The sequence below is a fragment of the Panthera tigris genome, chromosome B2 (assembly GCF_018350195.1).
Source record: "Panthera tigris isolate Pti1 chromosome B2, P.tigris_Pti1_mat1.1, whole genome shotgun sequence".
NCBI classification, from domain to species: domain Eukaryota; kingdom Metazoa; phylum Chordata; class Mammalia; order Carnivora; family Felidae; genus Panthera; species Panthera tigris.
Genome location: NC_056664.1, coordinates 67,397,130 through 67,412,510, shown reverse-complemented (window position 1 = coordinate 67,412,510; position 15,381 = coordinate 67,397,130). Strand labels below are relative to the sequence as shown.

Genomic DNA, 15,381 nt, shown 5'->3' with positions numbered 1-15,381 from the left:
TGTTAGATTCATATTAAATTGTCAATAAATTATTGTTAAACAAGGAGTGAACTCATTCATATATTGTATATATTATTTTTCATACAAAAGGATTTTAGAGCCAAAGATTTTAGAGCCAAAGCCACCCCTTAACTTTAATGATGAAAAGACAAGGCTTGCAATTACATAAATTATTTAATAATAAATACAGCAATTAAGTGATAGCCAAGTGTTTCATGATTCCTAGCTGTAATCAGAGAACATATGGAATTATAGTGATATGCTATCTTTTATCTGACTAGTAATTTTTGTACGTTAAACCTCACATGAAACTGTTCTACTATATTTGCTTTTGTGAAACTGGAAATGGATTAAGCATGCTTCCAGAATTAAAACACACATCCCAATTACACAAAACACTATTCTGGCTTTCCTTTTTAAATTTATAGATGCTATAGGCAGGATCAAAGTAAGGGTTGTAATCTTGTTTGTTTTCTAAAGGAAAAAGATGGAGTAACTATGTCATTTGGCAACTTTACATCAGTAATTGTGAATTATTTTCACACAAACTTATCTCAGGCTTTAGTTAACCATTACTTACCTCAGATTATCCATCTATATATCTAAATAGAGTACTGCCAGTTCTGTTAACAGTGTTCAAAAACCTTCTGAAGGAAATACTTCCTAATCATTCCCAATAATCTAACAATAATTTTCTAATATTACAAAGAAACTCAAGCTGATGTTTTGGAAAGGAAACTTTAGAAAATAACCCTTCTGGGGCATCTGGGTGGCTCAGCTGATTAAGCATCTGACTCTTGATTTTGGTTCAGGTCATGATCCCAGTCTTGAGATCAAGCTTGGCATCAGGCTCTGCCCTGGGCATGGGACCTGCTTAAGTTTCTCTCTTTCACTTTCTCTCTGCCTCTACCCCGATTGTGCTTATGTGCTCTCTTTCTCTCTCTTTCTCAAAATAAAAAAAAAAAAAAAAAAAGGAAAGAACTCTTCTGCTCTGCTGCAGAGCATGAGTTTACAAATCTAGTAACAAATTTCAAGTGTGCTTGAGATGATCCAATAAAGTTTGATAGGCATCCAGGCAAATTTCAGGTATATTTTTCTGTCAGGATAATCACAATTTATAGAACAGGAGCAAGGAGACAATGAGTGAGGAATCCTGGGACTAAAAGCTGTTTGAAAGTAGCACAATGAGTATCAAAGATGTTTTGAATTTTTATTCCCAGTAAGTTCATTCTTTATGCAGCATACTGTTCCTTTAACCAATAATTACTGAATATTTTCTATCTGCCAGTTACTATTCTAGATGCTGCAAGTACAGCAATGAAGAAAACAGTTATAAACAGTCATTATCTAACTTATATCATTAAAAGGATCATTGCTGTATGGAAAATCGACTGAGTGTAAAAGTACAAGTAGGAAAACTAATTGAAAAGGCTTTTGCAGTAATGTAAACAGGAGATGATGATGGCTTGGCCTGGAGTTGTGGTAGCAGTGGAGATAAATGAAAAGCGGTCAGATTCAGATTATATTTTGAAGGTGTATGTATTCAACAGAATTTTCTAATGGATTAGTTTATAGGGCATGATAGAAAACAGTCAAAGTTTGGGGCTTGAAATGAAGAAAATTGCAGAGGAGAAGCCTTGAAAATAAAGGACTGGAAAGTAGAATTCAGTTTTGGTCATAAGTTTGCGATGCTCATTAGACATGTAAGTGGAGATGTCTGGAGTCAAAGGGAAAGGTCAGGCTAGAGAATTTGCCAGCACACAAATGGTATTTCATGGCAGTAGATGAAATCACAGATGGGATGAATGTAAAGGTGGTACTCTGAAATTTAGAGATTGAGAGTTTGAGGTTTCAGGAGACTAAAAACACTACTGAAATGGAAAACCATCAAAAGAGTAGTGGATGGAGGACCATGTATGAAACTGTACATACATGTTGTATGTTATACTGTATGGCATTTGTGGCTTATTTCCAAATTAAAAACAAAGCATAGTGTGAAGGAATGATCAATTATGTTAAATTTAGTTGCTGATAGATGGAAAAAATGAAAATTGAGGTTGACAGTTTATTCAATAATGTAGAAGCTATTGGGGATCCTAGGAAAAGCCATAAAAGCCTACCCAAAATGGAATTTAAAAAATTAGGAGAGGAAGAGAAGAAGACAAATATAAAGGAATCTGTTTTATTTTTATTTTTTAAATGTTTGTTTGTTTGTTTATTTGAGAGGGCGGGGCAGAGAGAGGTGGAAAGAGAATCCCAAGCAGGCTCTGTGCTGATGGGGGATTTGATCTCAAGACCGTGAGATCATGAACTGAGCCAAAATCAAGAGTCAGATACTTAACCAACTGCGCCACCCAGGCGCCCCAAGAAATCTGTTTTCTTTTGAAAAGAAATAGTATGGTAACTGAAATCAAAGGCTTGTTTAATATGGGAATATGCTTATATGCTGATGGAATGATCTAGGAAAGAGGGAAGAAAAATTGTACTAGGTAACATACAAATAAGGATCTGCATCTATTTCAGAATCTATTTTATGTGAATCTTTGGTTCTTTTTGGACAGAGCCATAAATGTCCTTTATCCAATATATAGATCTATCAATCACCCAATATATGTCATTAATTCATCTGCTGGTTAACCTTTAACCCTTTAAGCAGTACCAGGGGATTGGTAAAAAATTACAATAATCTCTGTTCTTGAGAGGTTTACAATCTAGTTGTCTAGATGGAGAAAATGTAAGAGAGCACATACAGCTTTAACAAGTTCAGAGTACACTTTTTAAAAATTTGTATGTCCAGCTATTGGTGCCTGGTAATTGTCCTCAAGGATTCCATCACAGTGCATAATGCAGAAGGGAGAATAAGCCAGAAACTTTCGGTCCCTATTTAGAGAAGGGATGAATTGGGTATTTACAAACTTTGGTGAGGAAGACTGAGCACAGATAACTTGGTGGATCTAACCCAAAAGATTAGAAGGAATAGTGATTTTGATATTACTAATTTTTATCTACACATTTCACCTATGCTGAACCCATACATCATCCACTTTCTATTTGAAATGACAATGGAATAATTATAAAAATTTGTTTAAAAAAGGTGGGAAGATTTATTTTAGTATAGAATAAGTATTTTTATGTTTACATTTATACACACTCGGTGGGCACAAAGACTAAAGATCTCTGTAAGTGGCATTATTTAGGCAAGACTGCTAGAAGCAAGGTACACTGGCAGCCTATCCAATATTTGCTCTGCCTAGCAACTCCAATCATGGAAAGTGCCCTGGGACAGCAAGACTTAAAGAATACCGATGTGCCATCCCATTTCTTGTCCCACAGTTAAAAATTTTCCCCTCTTTTCAGCATTTTCCCCAGACACGGAGAAACGAGCGAACAACTTTCACAATTTCAGGACGCTGGTAGCGTTTCTTGCATGGGGAGTTGTGCAGCATCCAAAGGTACAAGAAGATATCCCGACGCAGCTCTTTACAGCATATTCTCAGCACAAGGAACAATAACGCCCTCACAAAGTTTCTTCTACGGAAAAAAACTGATTGTATCCGTGTAAGAGGAGCTAACCTTTTTGTTTTGTATTGCATCCAGCTTCATAGCTTACAGTTAGACCAACCCAGTGTTCTTTCAGCATCTGAACAATGGTTCAAAATTTGCTCAGAAGTTTTTAAAATACCTTCTCGTTCAAAATATACTAATTTTCTATGATAGCCTGGTCTCACATTAATTTCATCTAAGCTAGTTACAAAGTACGTAACACGTCACTCCTTGCCTCTCCGGTCTCAAAAGTTGCTTACTTCTCCAAGCCTTAGCTCCAGGAGCCAGCCCCCTGAATAGCAACGGCCAGCTTAGGAACGAGAGCAAGGAACGGAAACGGCCGGTCGGCTAGAGCGGCCACAGCCGTACGGCCGCTCTCGCTTGTCTTTCGCTCTCTATGGTTAGAGGCTCAAGCCCCTCCTCCGTCCGAAGTATTAAGTTCCCTGACGCTTGCGCAAGGCCAGAAGGCAGTTCCGGTTCCGGTGTTGCCGTTCTCGTTCCTGGTGTTCGGTTGTTGCGGTTGGTGGGTAGTAGCCGAGCCAAGATGCTGCGGAATCTGCTGGTAAGGAGCTTCTCGGCTTGCATTCTTGATGTGGGGCGGGAAGGTTGGGAGCGGAGGCTAAGGGATGACTGAAAAGCCTCTCCTGAGAGGGGAGGAGGGTGGGAGAAGGCGGCTTCTGAGGTCACCTTGGTCCGTGTCCTTTTCGCCTGACGTTACTTTACCTTCTAACTATTCCTCTTGCTCCCGGCTGTGCTGAGTAGATACAGGGAATGAAGAGGCTGGGGAAATGACCAGAGGATGGTGGGTTAGACAGCCTTGGTTTCTTAATGGTCACCTCTAACCCTATGGGTTATTGATGAAGTCGCTAATTTTGATATGAGTAAACTCAAGATCCAAGTGGGACGTTTCTGATACCCGGAAGCTTCAGATAGAAATATGTTCACTGGTACGTTGAAAGGCCTAAAGTTTCAACGTTTCTGAGCTTTGTGAGCATCAGGATGCGGTTTAAAAAGCAAGTCATTCAGTTTCTGTTGGGACTTCAGGAGCCGTCATGGTTGAAAGTGTAGTGTTGCTTCAATCAGGCGGTCCTGCAGTGTCCTTCACCCATCCATCGGCTTTGAGCATGTGAAATAATTTCCCAAAATTTCGAAAAAGAGAAGGAAAATGTAACAGTGACCATTCTCTTTTGTAATTATTCAATAAGGTTTTACTTAGCTCTCAACATATGGTTTGTTTTGGAATGTGGAGTGCATATTTGTTTCGTTATTTAATTCAACTGGATATATAATGCAACTCACTTTTTAAAAAGAATTGTACCCCATTAATTATTCCCTATTTTATAGGAAAAATGCAATGGGGAAAGCATTTTGATTAAGTAGGAATCATGTCAGTTTATTTTAGTGTCGAATAGATCTTTTAATAACATGGTAAAGTTATAAATGAAAACATTGGAACTTTTAGTGTATTTTGTAACCATTCTTTATTCTCATAATATCTGTATGTCAGTATGTTTTACTCAAGGATTATATGATACTACTAGTTCAATTCAGGTAAATATTTTTTTTTTTTTTCTCAGAAACTGTATGAATTGCTACTTGAATGTGGTCTTTGGAGACTGTAGAATTTTGATGTAAAGAGTAGTAGATGGGTTCACCTGGGTGGCTCAATCACTTAGGTTAAGCGTCCAACTCTTGATTTCTGCTCAGGTCATGATCTCACAGTTCATGAGGTTATGAGATTGAGCCCTGCATCAGGCTCTGCACTGACAGCTCGGAACCTGCTTGGGATATTCCCCCCGCCCCCCCCCCCAAATAAACTTAAAAAAAAAAGAGTAGTGGATGGACAACAAGTTGGAAAACTTGGCTGTTGGTTTAGTTAGGACTCTGTTACTGACAAATCGGGTATGTTTTTAACTGTCAGTTTCCCTCTTCTGTAATAGTAGAAGTTGAAAATAGTTGGTTTTGAAAGTTTCTTTAAGACCTAAATCTGCTCAGTATATATGGATTTTTTTATTTCAGGCTCTTCGTCAGATTGCCCAGAGGACCATAAGTACTGCTTCACGCAGGCAGTTGGAAAATAAGGTTCCAGAGAAGCAAAAGCTATTTCAGGTACTGAAATATTTTATAGGAGGTTGTTACTTGTAATAATAATTACCAAAAGTTGGAGATAGGAAGTAAATCTGGAGATGTTTGGTTGTTACTCATCTTGTTGTATTAGCAAAATAATAAACCGCCTATTGATAGTTAGTTGGGCCTATATCCAGGAGGACTTTGGGGAAGTAGAAGAAATGAGAGGGAAAAGGTGTAGGTCAAAGACACTTTGTTGGGAGAAGTTACATTGGGTTGGCACTCTATGGGTAGTTTCATAAGAATAGACAAATAGACCATAGAAAGGGCCCAGAAACAGAACAAATATGTATGTTGAAATTTAATATGTGTTAAAGGTGCTATTTCATTTTAGTGTGGAAAGGATACGATAAATTGGCATTAGAAAAATTGGCTATTTTAAAGAAAGTAAAGTTCTGTCCCTCTATATTGTGTATTAAAAGGTAAATTGCAGATATAAATGCTTCTTCTGCCAAAAAATATTAAAATGAAATATATTTTTCCAGTTTTAGTGAGGTACAATTGACAAATAAAAATTGTATATATTTAGGTTGTACCTGATGGGTTTTATTTCTAAAAAGGTGCATACAGTGTGATGTTCAATGTGTCTATGAATAATTACTGTAAGTAAGTTAATTAACACATCCATTACCTCAAATACTTGATCTTTTTGTGTGTTTGGTGAGAGTACTTAAGATCTACTTTCTTAGCAAATTTCAAGTGTACAATACAGTGCTATTAGTTATAGTCACCATAGGAGAGTATTTTTTATATCTTAGGGGTGGGGAAGTCTTCCTAAGGAAGTCTTTACAAAGCCTAGAAGCTGTAAAGGACAAAAATTGCATTTATGAGTTCAAGTGACAAATTGAGAGCAAATTTTAAAATATAACAAAAGATTAACATCCCCAGTATAAAAAGCGGTCCTACAGGGGTGTCTTGGGTGGCTCAGTCCATTAAGGTTCTGACTTCGGCTCAGGTCATGATCTCGCGGTTTGTGGGTTCGAGGGCCATGTCGGGCTCTGTACTGACAGCTCAGAGCCTGGATCCTGCTTCAGATTTTGTGACTCTCTCTCTGCCCCTCCCCCACTCATGCTCGGTCTCTCTCAAAAAATAAATTAAAAAAAAAAAAGTTCCTACAGATCAGTAAGAAATGCAAATTAAAATGACAAATTACAAGTTTTTCCCCCTATTTAATTGTTAGAATTATAGAAGGATTTAAAATAGGCTATGTAAGCCACGTATGGGAGATAGTTATATTCGTACACAGTACTTTCATACATAATAGTTAGTAGTATAATTGGTATAAAAGTTATAAAGAGTGTTTGAGAGTATTATTAAAAATGAACCAGATACCCTGTTATCAGGGACTTCCACTTTTTTTTTTTTTTTTAAGGTAGGCTCCATGCCCAATGTGGGGTTTGAAGTCACAACCCTGAGATTGAGTTGCATACTTCACTGATTGAGTCAGCCAGGTGCCCCTGGGGACTACCACTTTTAAAAATCTTTTCTGCAGACACAGTAGCTTAAATATATAAAGAAAAGGGTAGAGGTTATTTGTCATAGGATTTTAATACCACTAAAACTCCAACAACCTAAATACCCATTAATAGAGGACTGGCTTATTCAGTTCTGATATTTTTGCAGAGTGGCATTCTATGTAGCCATTAAAAGGGATAAGGTAGTTTTAAAGGGAGTAACAAAAGTTTTTAAGACAGCATTAAGTGAAAAATAGAATATAGCATACCCTTATATAGTGTAATCTCATTTGGTATATTAAACAAGTGTGTGTGTAAATTAGAAGGTAAGACAACGTAAGCATTAAAAAATATTTAAGAATATGAGCTATGCTGTTAATAATGGTTTTCTCATGAGGAAAGATGGTGGGACAGAGTTGTTTACCTTTATAAGTAGTTACATTATTAGTGCTTTTTTTGTTTACTGTGGTAATACCTGTTTTTTCCCAAATAAAATTTTGTATCCTATACAGATCTTCTTTGACTTATGATGGAGTTAGGTCATAAAATAGTAACCCATCATAAGTTGAAAATATGTTCAATTGAAAATCCATTTCATATGCTTAACCTACCAAATATAGCTTAGCCTAGCCTACCTTAAACATGCTTAGAACACATACATGAACTGGGCAAAATCATCTAACACAAAGCCTATTTTATAATAAAAGTGCTGAATATCTCATGTAATTTCTTGAATACTGCACTGAAAGTGAAGTGAATGGTTTTATGGGTACAGAATGGTGATAAGTACATTGGTTGTTAAATTTGGTGATCGTGTGGCTGACTGGGAGTTGTGGCTGGCTGCCACTGCCCAGCATCATGAGAGGATCGTACCGCATGTTGCTAGCCTGGCAAAAGATGAAAATTCAGAATTTAAAGTACAGTTTCTCCTGAACGTGTATTGCTTTCACATACTTGTAAAGTTGAGAAATCGTAAGTTGAACCAAATCTACCTTATGATTAAAGTGTGAGGAGAGGAGTGCCGGGGTGGCTCAGTTGGTTAAGGGTCCTACTCTTGATCTTGGGCTCAGGTCATGATCTTAAAATTTGTGAGTTCGAGCTCCACCTCTGCCCTGATAGCGCAGAGCCTACATGGGATTCTATCTCTCCCTGTCTCTGCTCCTCTCCTGCTTGCTCTCTATTTCTCTCAAAATAAAGAAATAAAAAAGTGTGAGGATTCCTGATCTTTTTAATAATTCAGCTGATGAACTCAATCAGTATATTTTCACAGCTTTAATATTTATATATTCCTTGGAAGGCAAATCTTTACTGGATCTCATTAAATGTGAGAGAAAGAATGTTGATTTTTAGGAGTTCTTATTTTAATACTTTAGTGGTGGTAGGTACAGAGTCAGGAAAATTGTAGTCTTTTAATTTTGATATTGACATATTTTAATTCCAGGGGTTTGAGGAGGTGCTTAATTTTATATGAATGGATTAGTCTTTTGAACTTAGTTGAAAACAAATGATGCATATATTAATTATTATTATTTTTTTAATCTAGGAGGATAATGGAATTCCAGTGCATCTAAAGGGTGGAATAGCTGATGCGCTCCTGTATAGAGCCACTATGATGCTTACAGTTGGTGGTAAGATATTTGGAATGCTTGACTTACAGATAGTTAACAATAAGGATTACTAACAACTTCATTCCTTTTACTATGTCAGTATTTTAACTAGAAAGACTGTCTCCAGCATCTGAGATCTTACTGCATAAGGACTCAAGAGGATGATTGATACATATTGTAGAAGAGCATTTTAATGTCTTAAAAAATTAAACGAATAAAGTTTGATAGGAGTATTTATGATAGAGGTGGCTTTCAGAGTGTGCTACTGGTGGCCTTACACATCTCTCTCTACACCATCTCCTATAACAGGGGCTTTGTAAACATTTTTACTGTGATACATAATAAAAACACACTTTACATCTAAACTCTGAACATACATGTTTATGACAGAAACAAAACCTCTATGGAAAGAACAGTACCTATTACTGTACACAAAATGCTTTGATAGTTTTTTCTGTGGATTAGGCAGGTCCATTGTTCAGTATTAGCAGTGGAATATTACAAATTGGTAGGCTAGGAGCAGAGTTAAGATTTTAAATGATTGCTCTCTGGGGGAGGAAGGGAACTATTTGATTACTGTGTGCTCATCTTATTGATAAAAGTGCCCATAAATGGATTTCTGTAACCTTTTTTATTAAGTCTGTAATGTGTCCTCATTTTAAAGATGAAGAAATTATGTTAATTACCCAAGGTAATATTGCCTCTGTGGAAAAGCTGGAATTTCAACCCTAATTACACAGTCCCCGGGCTGATACCAACGTGCTTTCTTTGCCTTGGGTTGAGTACAGTGAAGAGGCATTTATGAATGAAGACAACAATCAGATAGTGACCTTTAGAGTCCTAAATTCTTTTGGTCAGTGTGACTATTTCTTAGATATTCTGGTAATTAGTTTTTAAAAATATTCACTTATTGGCTGTTCTTACATCAAATTTGATAATTTAAAAATGATGTATCATTCTTCTTGGTTTAATATTTATAATATACTTTAGGGAGTGCTTGTATATCTTGACCTCTTTTTTTGGTTTTTGAATCATTCTTAGCATTTTTTCAGGCCATCTTAGTTTAGTATGGAAATAACTTTTATATATGTTCTTACTCTTATTTAAAAACTTTTACATGTTGTCAATTTGACAAATAAATTATTGTGTTGTATCTAATAATTTCCTTTGAAGTTATTTTAAATTTTACCAGCACCTATCAAAATACTTTTCTGTGTTTCCATAAAAGTAGTCTTAATGCCAAACTTCCCTTTCTGTTAACTTTTAGCTGGAATATTATGTCTATACATGTAAATGTCAGAATTTCTTGTAAGTTCTTTTTTTGTTTCTTTTTCAGGAACAGCGTATGCCATATATCAGCTAGCTATGGCTTCATTTCCCAAGAAGCAAGACTGACTTCAGTTTATCATCTCAGCAGGCAGTTGGTTCAGTTTCATTCAGCTCTCTCTGGACCAATAATTGATACCTAACTGAGTTCTTCGGGGAACAATATTTATTGACTTCTACTAACTGCCACCAATAAAGCAGTCTTTACCATGCTTTGTCTTATTTTATCACTTTAGGATACATTATACCAATAATTTCAGTTTTTGATCAGCCTTGTAACTCTTAGGTAGGGAGCAAAAAAATGGTTCTTTAGTCACTAGGGTTGTATAAAATACCATTGTGATACTGGTGAAATTTTATTTTTATAAATAAATTATGTAATAGAACAGCTCAGAATTATACCGTGGATGGTTTTCAGCTGTGAATGAATGTAACACTTGAAAGCATATTCCTTCGAATCCCTCCCCTCCCTGCTGTACTGTATCTTAGGATATGCTAGAACTTGGGGTTAGTGGACACAGGTCATTTTTTGGTTCCTGGGGTTTGAGTTTCTTTTTTTTCTCTCAGCTATGTTAGCATATGTCCAAATATCGGATTTATTCCACAGCTTAGAGTTAGGCTTCAGTAGAGAAACTATAAAATAATTTACGACTTGTTCTTTTACACTAACAGTGGGCTTCTATTATGTTACTATAATCCATAACATAAAGTGTAACTTCCCTTAAAACACTTAATTCATTTCTAAAAGCTATCTTCTAGGGGAACTTAAGGAGTCATACTTTGTTACCTCTACTAGGTGTACATTTGTAACACTAGGTGCAATTCAATCTAGGGGAAATCCATGAGTAATGGTTTTATAAACTTCAATTTTTGCATAAAATTGAGAAAAGTATATGTAGAAAAAATGAGTCAAATCTGAAATAGCCAATCGAAGTCTTCATGTGGAAACATTGAGGCTTAAAGTATAAATCTATCTCAAAAGGTACCTAATGAAAGAGGTCTCAGCCTTGAATCTTGAAGGTTTGAAAGGATCTTGGTAGCCACATCTAACCTGCCACTAAATACAGGGATCTTCCCAACTTCTGACAGCATCTTATTACTAATAACAGCAGAGAATACTGCTTTGGAAGGGAGTGGAATAAATATCAGACATTACTAAATGTTGAGAAAGTCAAGTTGGGCTGGAGTTTGGTCCAATTTGATGATTTGGAGCTAAAAAGCAATCACTGATATTTTGAAACAAGCTATATCTGTCAGCATTTTACAGAGGAGAATTTAACTTTCATTACAAATTTCATAAAGTGATTTGAAATGCTTTTATGACATGATATGAAAGATACTGTTTTGTAGTAAAAAGAAAAAACAGCCTGATATCCTCTGATAGCCTTCATCTCAATATTGAGAGGTGCTTTACTATTTCTGACATAACACAATTTATAAAACAGTTTCCATGTGAAAATGTTATGTTTGGGCTATGTTACCATGGCAAGATGGGATAAAGTAAGAGGTTGAATGCTTAAGATACTTGAAAAATTCTTTAAATTGATGCTAAGTTAAAATATTTGCCCTTCACTTTAAAAATCTGCATTGTAACTAGCAGTGGAGATGGGGAGGGGTCGAGGGGCAAGATCCCAGAATAGAGGTTGCTGGACAGAATTTAGTGAAAATGTCTGCTATACTTAAGAATTTAGTGAGAGAGCTGTTAACAGTTACTGGTAGATTGCAAGACCCATCCAAAAGTCCCATGGAACAGAGTCCATTAGAAGTGTTGAAATGTGGCCATCAGGAAACAAAACAACCTTCATTCCAATCTCCTTTTTAATCTTTACCATACAGTATCTCTTTGAGATTAGTATCCGTTACTAAATAGAAATTCCGTGATGTTATTCCATTAATAAAGACCATTTGAGATATATTTAAGTGAAATTTTGTTATAATTCGTATTAATGCTCAAAATCACATTTGTAGTCTGTAGCTGTTCTATATGAAGTTGAATTATTCACAGATGAAACAAGCTCACAGAAGGCATGCAGTTTACACAAAGCTACAAATAAATGACAGCACAAGGTTTCAAATCCAGTTTTACCTGATTCTTAAAGTTCATGGTCTTTCCAGTATACTTTATCTTCCATGTTTGATTAAATGTTGACTGGGATAGCTTCAATACACTGTTACTAGCAGTGTATATATGAATACTTTACAAATATGAATACCCTATTTCCATTTCACCTGTACAGTCAAGTTTCTTGGAAGAGCGATCAGTACAGCCTCTAGGTCCGTTGTCCGTTTCACATTGATTGCTATAATTGAAAATCTACCTATTTAGCATCTGTCTTCGTATTTGAGATCCAAACTAAGAACTCTCATCACATCTCATATTGCTCTGCTTCTTGGTGAATGCATACTCATTTTTAAAAACTATTTTTGAGAGAGAGGGGACAAAGGATCCAAAATGAGCTCTGTGCCGACAGCAGAGAAGGCAATGTGGGGCTGCAACTCACAAACCGTGAGATCATGACCTGAGCCCAAGTTGGACACTCAACCAGCTAAGCCACCCAGGTGTCCCATGCATACTCATTTTTGACACCCTGTTAAGTGCCCAAGATTCTGCTGGAAACTTTGACATTCTCCCCTCTGTCCCCTATGTTCCCTGTACTCCTCTTAATCAAGACTTTTATCCCTTTGAATTTGAGTTCAAATTTGAATTATAATTGATAAGACTGGAAACCAGTAGAGCATTGTAGTTAATCACACACATGATAGAAGATCCAGCTTCAAGTCTTGGATTACCATGAATAGCTAACCTTGCTAGATGTGTATCCTCATCTGTATAAATACTTAATGCACATAGTTATTCTAATGCATGTAAAGCACAAAGAATGGTTTCTGGTACATACCAAGTGTGCAATGTTAGCTGCTTCTCTTGTTGGCTCTCTGAGAAAAGGAAATGTATCTTTTCATCTCATATCCATATCAACTTGACACAAAGCAGGGTCTATGAGCTGGTCAGGGCTGGTAGGGCAGGCTCGCAATTTCACCCACATCCTAAGTGTAGCTGTCATTCAGCTCTCCTCAGTGTGTGGTTTTCTTTCTTGTAAGGTGACTCCTGAAGCTCCAGCCATTTTCTTTGTTTTCCGCAGGAAGAAAGATTGGTGAAAGAGAACATGCCAAATAAGTGAGCACTCTTTAAAGAGCTTTAGAAGCTCCAAAGACCTCAGCTTAGATGTCTTTGGCCAGAACTTTGTCCCATGTTCATGCCTGGATTCAAAGAGGCCAAGAAATGTCTTAGCTGGGCAGATGGCCAAGTAAAATTGGAGTTCTATATAGTAAGGAGAGGAGACCAGGTATTAAGTCAGCAACTAAGAGTCTTTCCCCAGGGTGTGGTTTTGTGTGTGTGTGTGTGTGTGTGTGTGTGTTTCACAATGGTATGAATCTCGTTTATTTAAAACGTTATTTCTCACCTTTCTCAAATTGAACACTGCAAAAAATAAAAGCAGTGTTTTATTGGGTTGTCATTTACCCTGGGAGCAGTGTTGCTGCGTGTCCACGGCTATGACTCCTGTGCTCACGAAACCTCAGCTCACACTAGCCAGATCTATCCCACCTCACTTTACAAAACAATCCTGAAAGTTTAATCAAACAAAGCTGTTGTACACATTTACATTAAGAAAAGATGTCAGGATGTAGGAAAGTCCGGTGTATCGTTCCCTTTAAAGTAAGGCTTGCTCTGCCTTTGGGGTATCTTTGCTTCCTGGAGGCAGAACAGCAGATGAACCCAAATGGGAACAAAATGATGCCCAGGAAGATGCCCAGGAAGGTGAAGAAGTCCTCCCAAACCCGACTCTGCAGACTGGGGCGGCCTCCAACGACAATGGAATGGGCAGGGTACCTGGTGACATTTCGACGGTGGATAGAAACGTAGACCCTGGGACGGCGGGGTAGGTATCCTTGTGACCGGGTGGGTGTAGGGCGGCGGCGGGGGCGCGGCGGCGACGGTCCTGTGGCTGTGCGGGCGAAGTCCCCCGGGCGGGCCTCCAGGTGGTAGGCGAGCGGCTGCTCCGGCAACAGGGCCTTGCGGTCCGGTCCGAGGCTCCCGCCGGGACTCTGCTCGGAGTGGCGGGGACGCGCTTCTAGCTTGTTTTTTTAAAAGAACAAAGCAACACTGTAGGAACCTTCCGTTCGTGGCTCTAATTTCTGATGTGAGGCACATCGGTGCCTGTACTTAGGCTTCCATTGGCAAATACCTTTTCCCGTTTTGCTTACATTAGTTCACGTAGTTTCGCAGCCAGGAGCCAACCAAAGCAGGGTTCCCTGACTTTCCCACCTACTGTGTCATCCAATGGAACCACTGGAACCATCCAATGGTAAACTCTACCATTTACCCTGAACAGTACTTAGAGGATTAATAAATGGTGGCCATAAATGGTGTCTTACAGCAGACAGGAATGTTTCAAAAAGATTTCCTTAGGGAACACAAATGCAAGTAGATGCGGAGAATACAAGAATGATGCTGCTGCTATAGGCAGTTTGGTTCAGAGTTTGCAGACCCATTCCTGCTGTTTGAGAGTTTTGCACAAATTCCCCAAAGCTGGCAATTCTCCAGGCATCTAACTTGGACTCCCTCCTCCTGCGTCCTGGATGCAGCCACCCAGAGAGCAACATCTTGTAATCTGTTCATCAGGACTTGTATGCACTGAGACTAATAATTCAACTTAACAGATATTGAGTGCCTACTATGTGCCAGACACCGTTGTATGTACCTGGGAATCATGGATGAACTGAGTTTACATTATAGTGAGAGGTAGCAGGGAAGACAGTTAATAAAATATAAAAATAAATTGTATAATATGTTAGAAGGCAGTAAGTTCTATGGAAAACAAGACCAACAGGGAGAGCTGGCATGAGGTTGGGGTGATTGGTTGCAGCAGAAAATAAGGTGTGAGGATAGACTTCAATGGGAAGGTCATATTTAAATATAGACTAGAAGGTGAAGGAGTTAGTCACTTAGATATATGAGGAAAAGGCATTATAGGAAGAGGGAACAGTCTAGAGCAAATGCCCTAAAGTGCCTGGCATGTTCAAGGAACAGGAAGGCAATAGCAGTTATCACTAAGAGTGAAGGGGAAGTCAGAGAGGTAAGGACGGACCACACTAAGAAGGGACTTGTAGGCTGTTATAAGGACTTTGACTTTTACTCTGAGGGATGTGGGAAACCACTGCAGGTTTTGTTTTGTGTGTGTGTGTGTGTGTTTTTTAAGTTTATTTATTTGTTTATTTGACGGGAGGGGACAAAGAGAGAGGAGAGAGAGATAATTCCAAGCAGG

At 37.8% G+C, this 15,381-nt stretch overlaps 2 protein-coding genes across 2 annotated transcripts; one reads left to right on the top strand and one right to left on the bottom strand.

Annotated features, from left to right (window-relative positions):
- Nucleotides 1-3,996: 3,996 nt before the first annotated feature.
- Nucleotides 3,997-10,269, top strand: LOC102955153 (cytochrome c oxidase subunit 7A2, mitochondrial). Its single transcript, XM_007090121.3, has 4 exons — nt 3,997-4,105; nt 5,563-5,652; nt 8,668-8,752; nt 10,068-10,269. The coding sequence occupies exons 1-4, from the start codon at nt 4,088-4,090 to the stop codon at nt 10,124-10,126; spliced, it is 252 nt and encodes an 83-aa protein (XP_007090183.3). The 5' UTR covers nt 3,997-4,087; the 3' UTR covers nt 10,127-10,269.
- A 3,451-nt stretch (nt 10,270-13,720) lies between these two features.
- LOC102949514 (brain protein I3) lies at nt 13,721-14,719 on the bottom strand. Its single transcript, XM_042987609.1, is given in 4 exon segments — nt 13,721-13,993; nt 13,995-14,071; nt 14,074-14,191; nt 14,558-14,719. Coding segments are annotated over 4 exon segments (630 nt in total).
- Nucleotides 14,720-15,381: the final 662 nt, after the last annotated feature.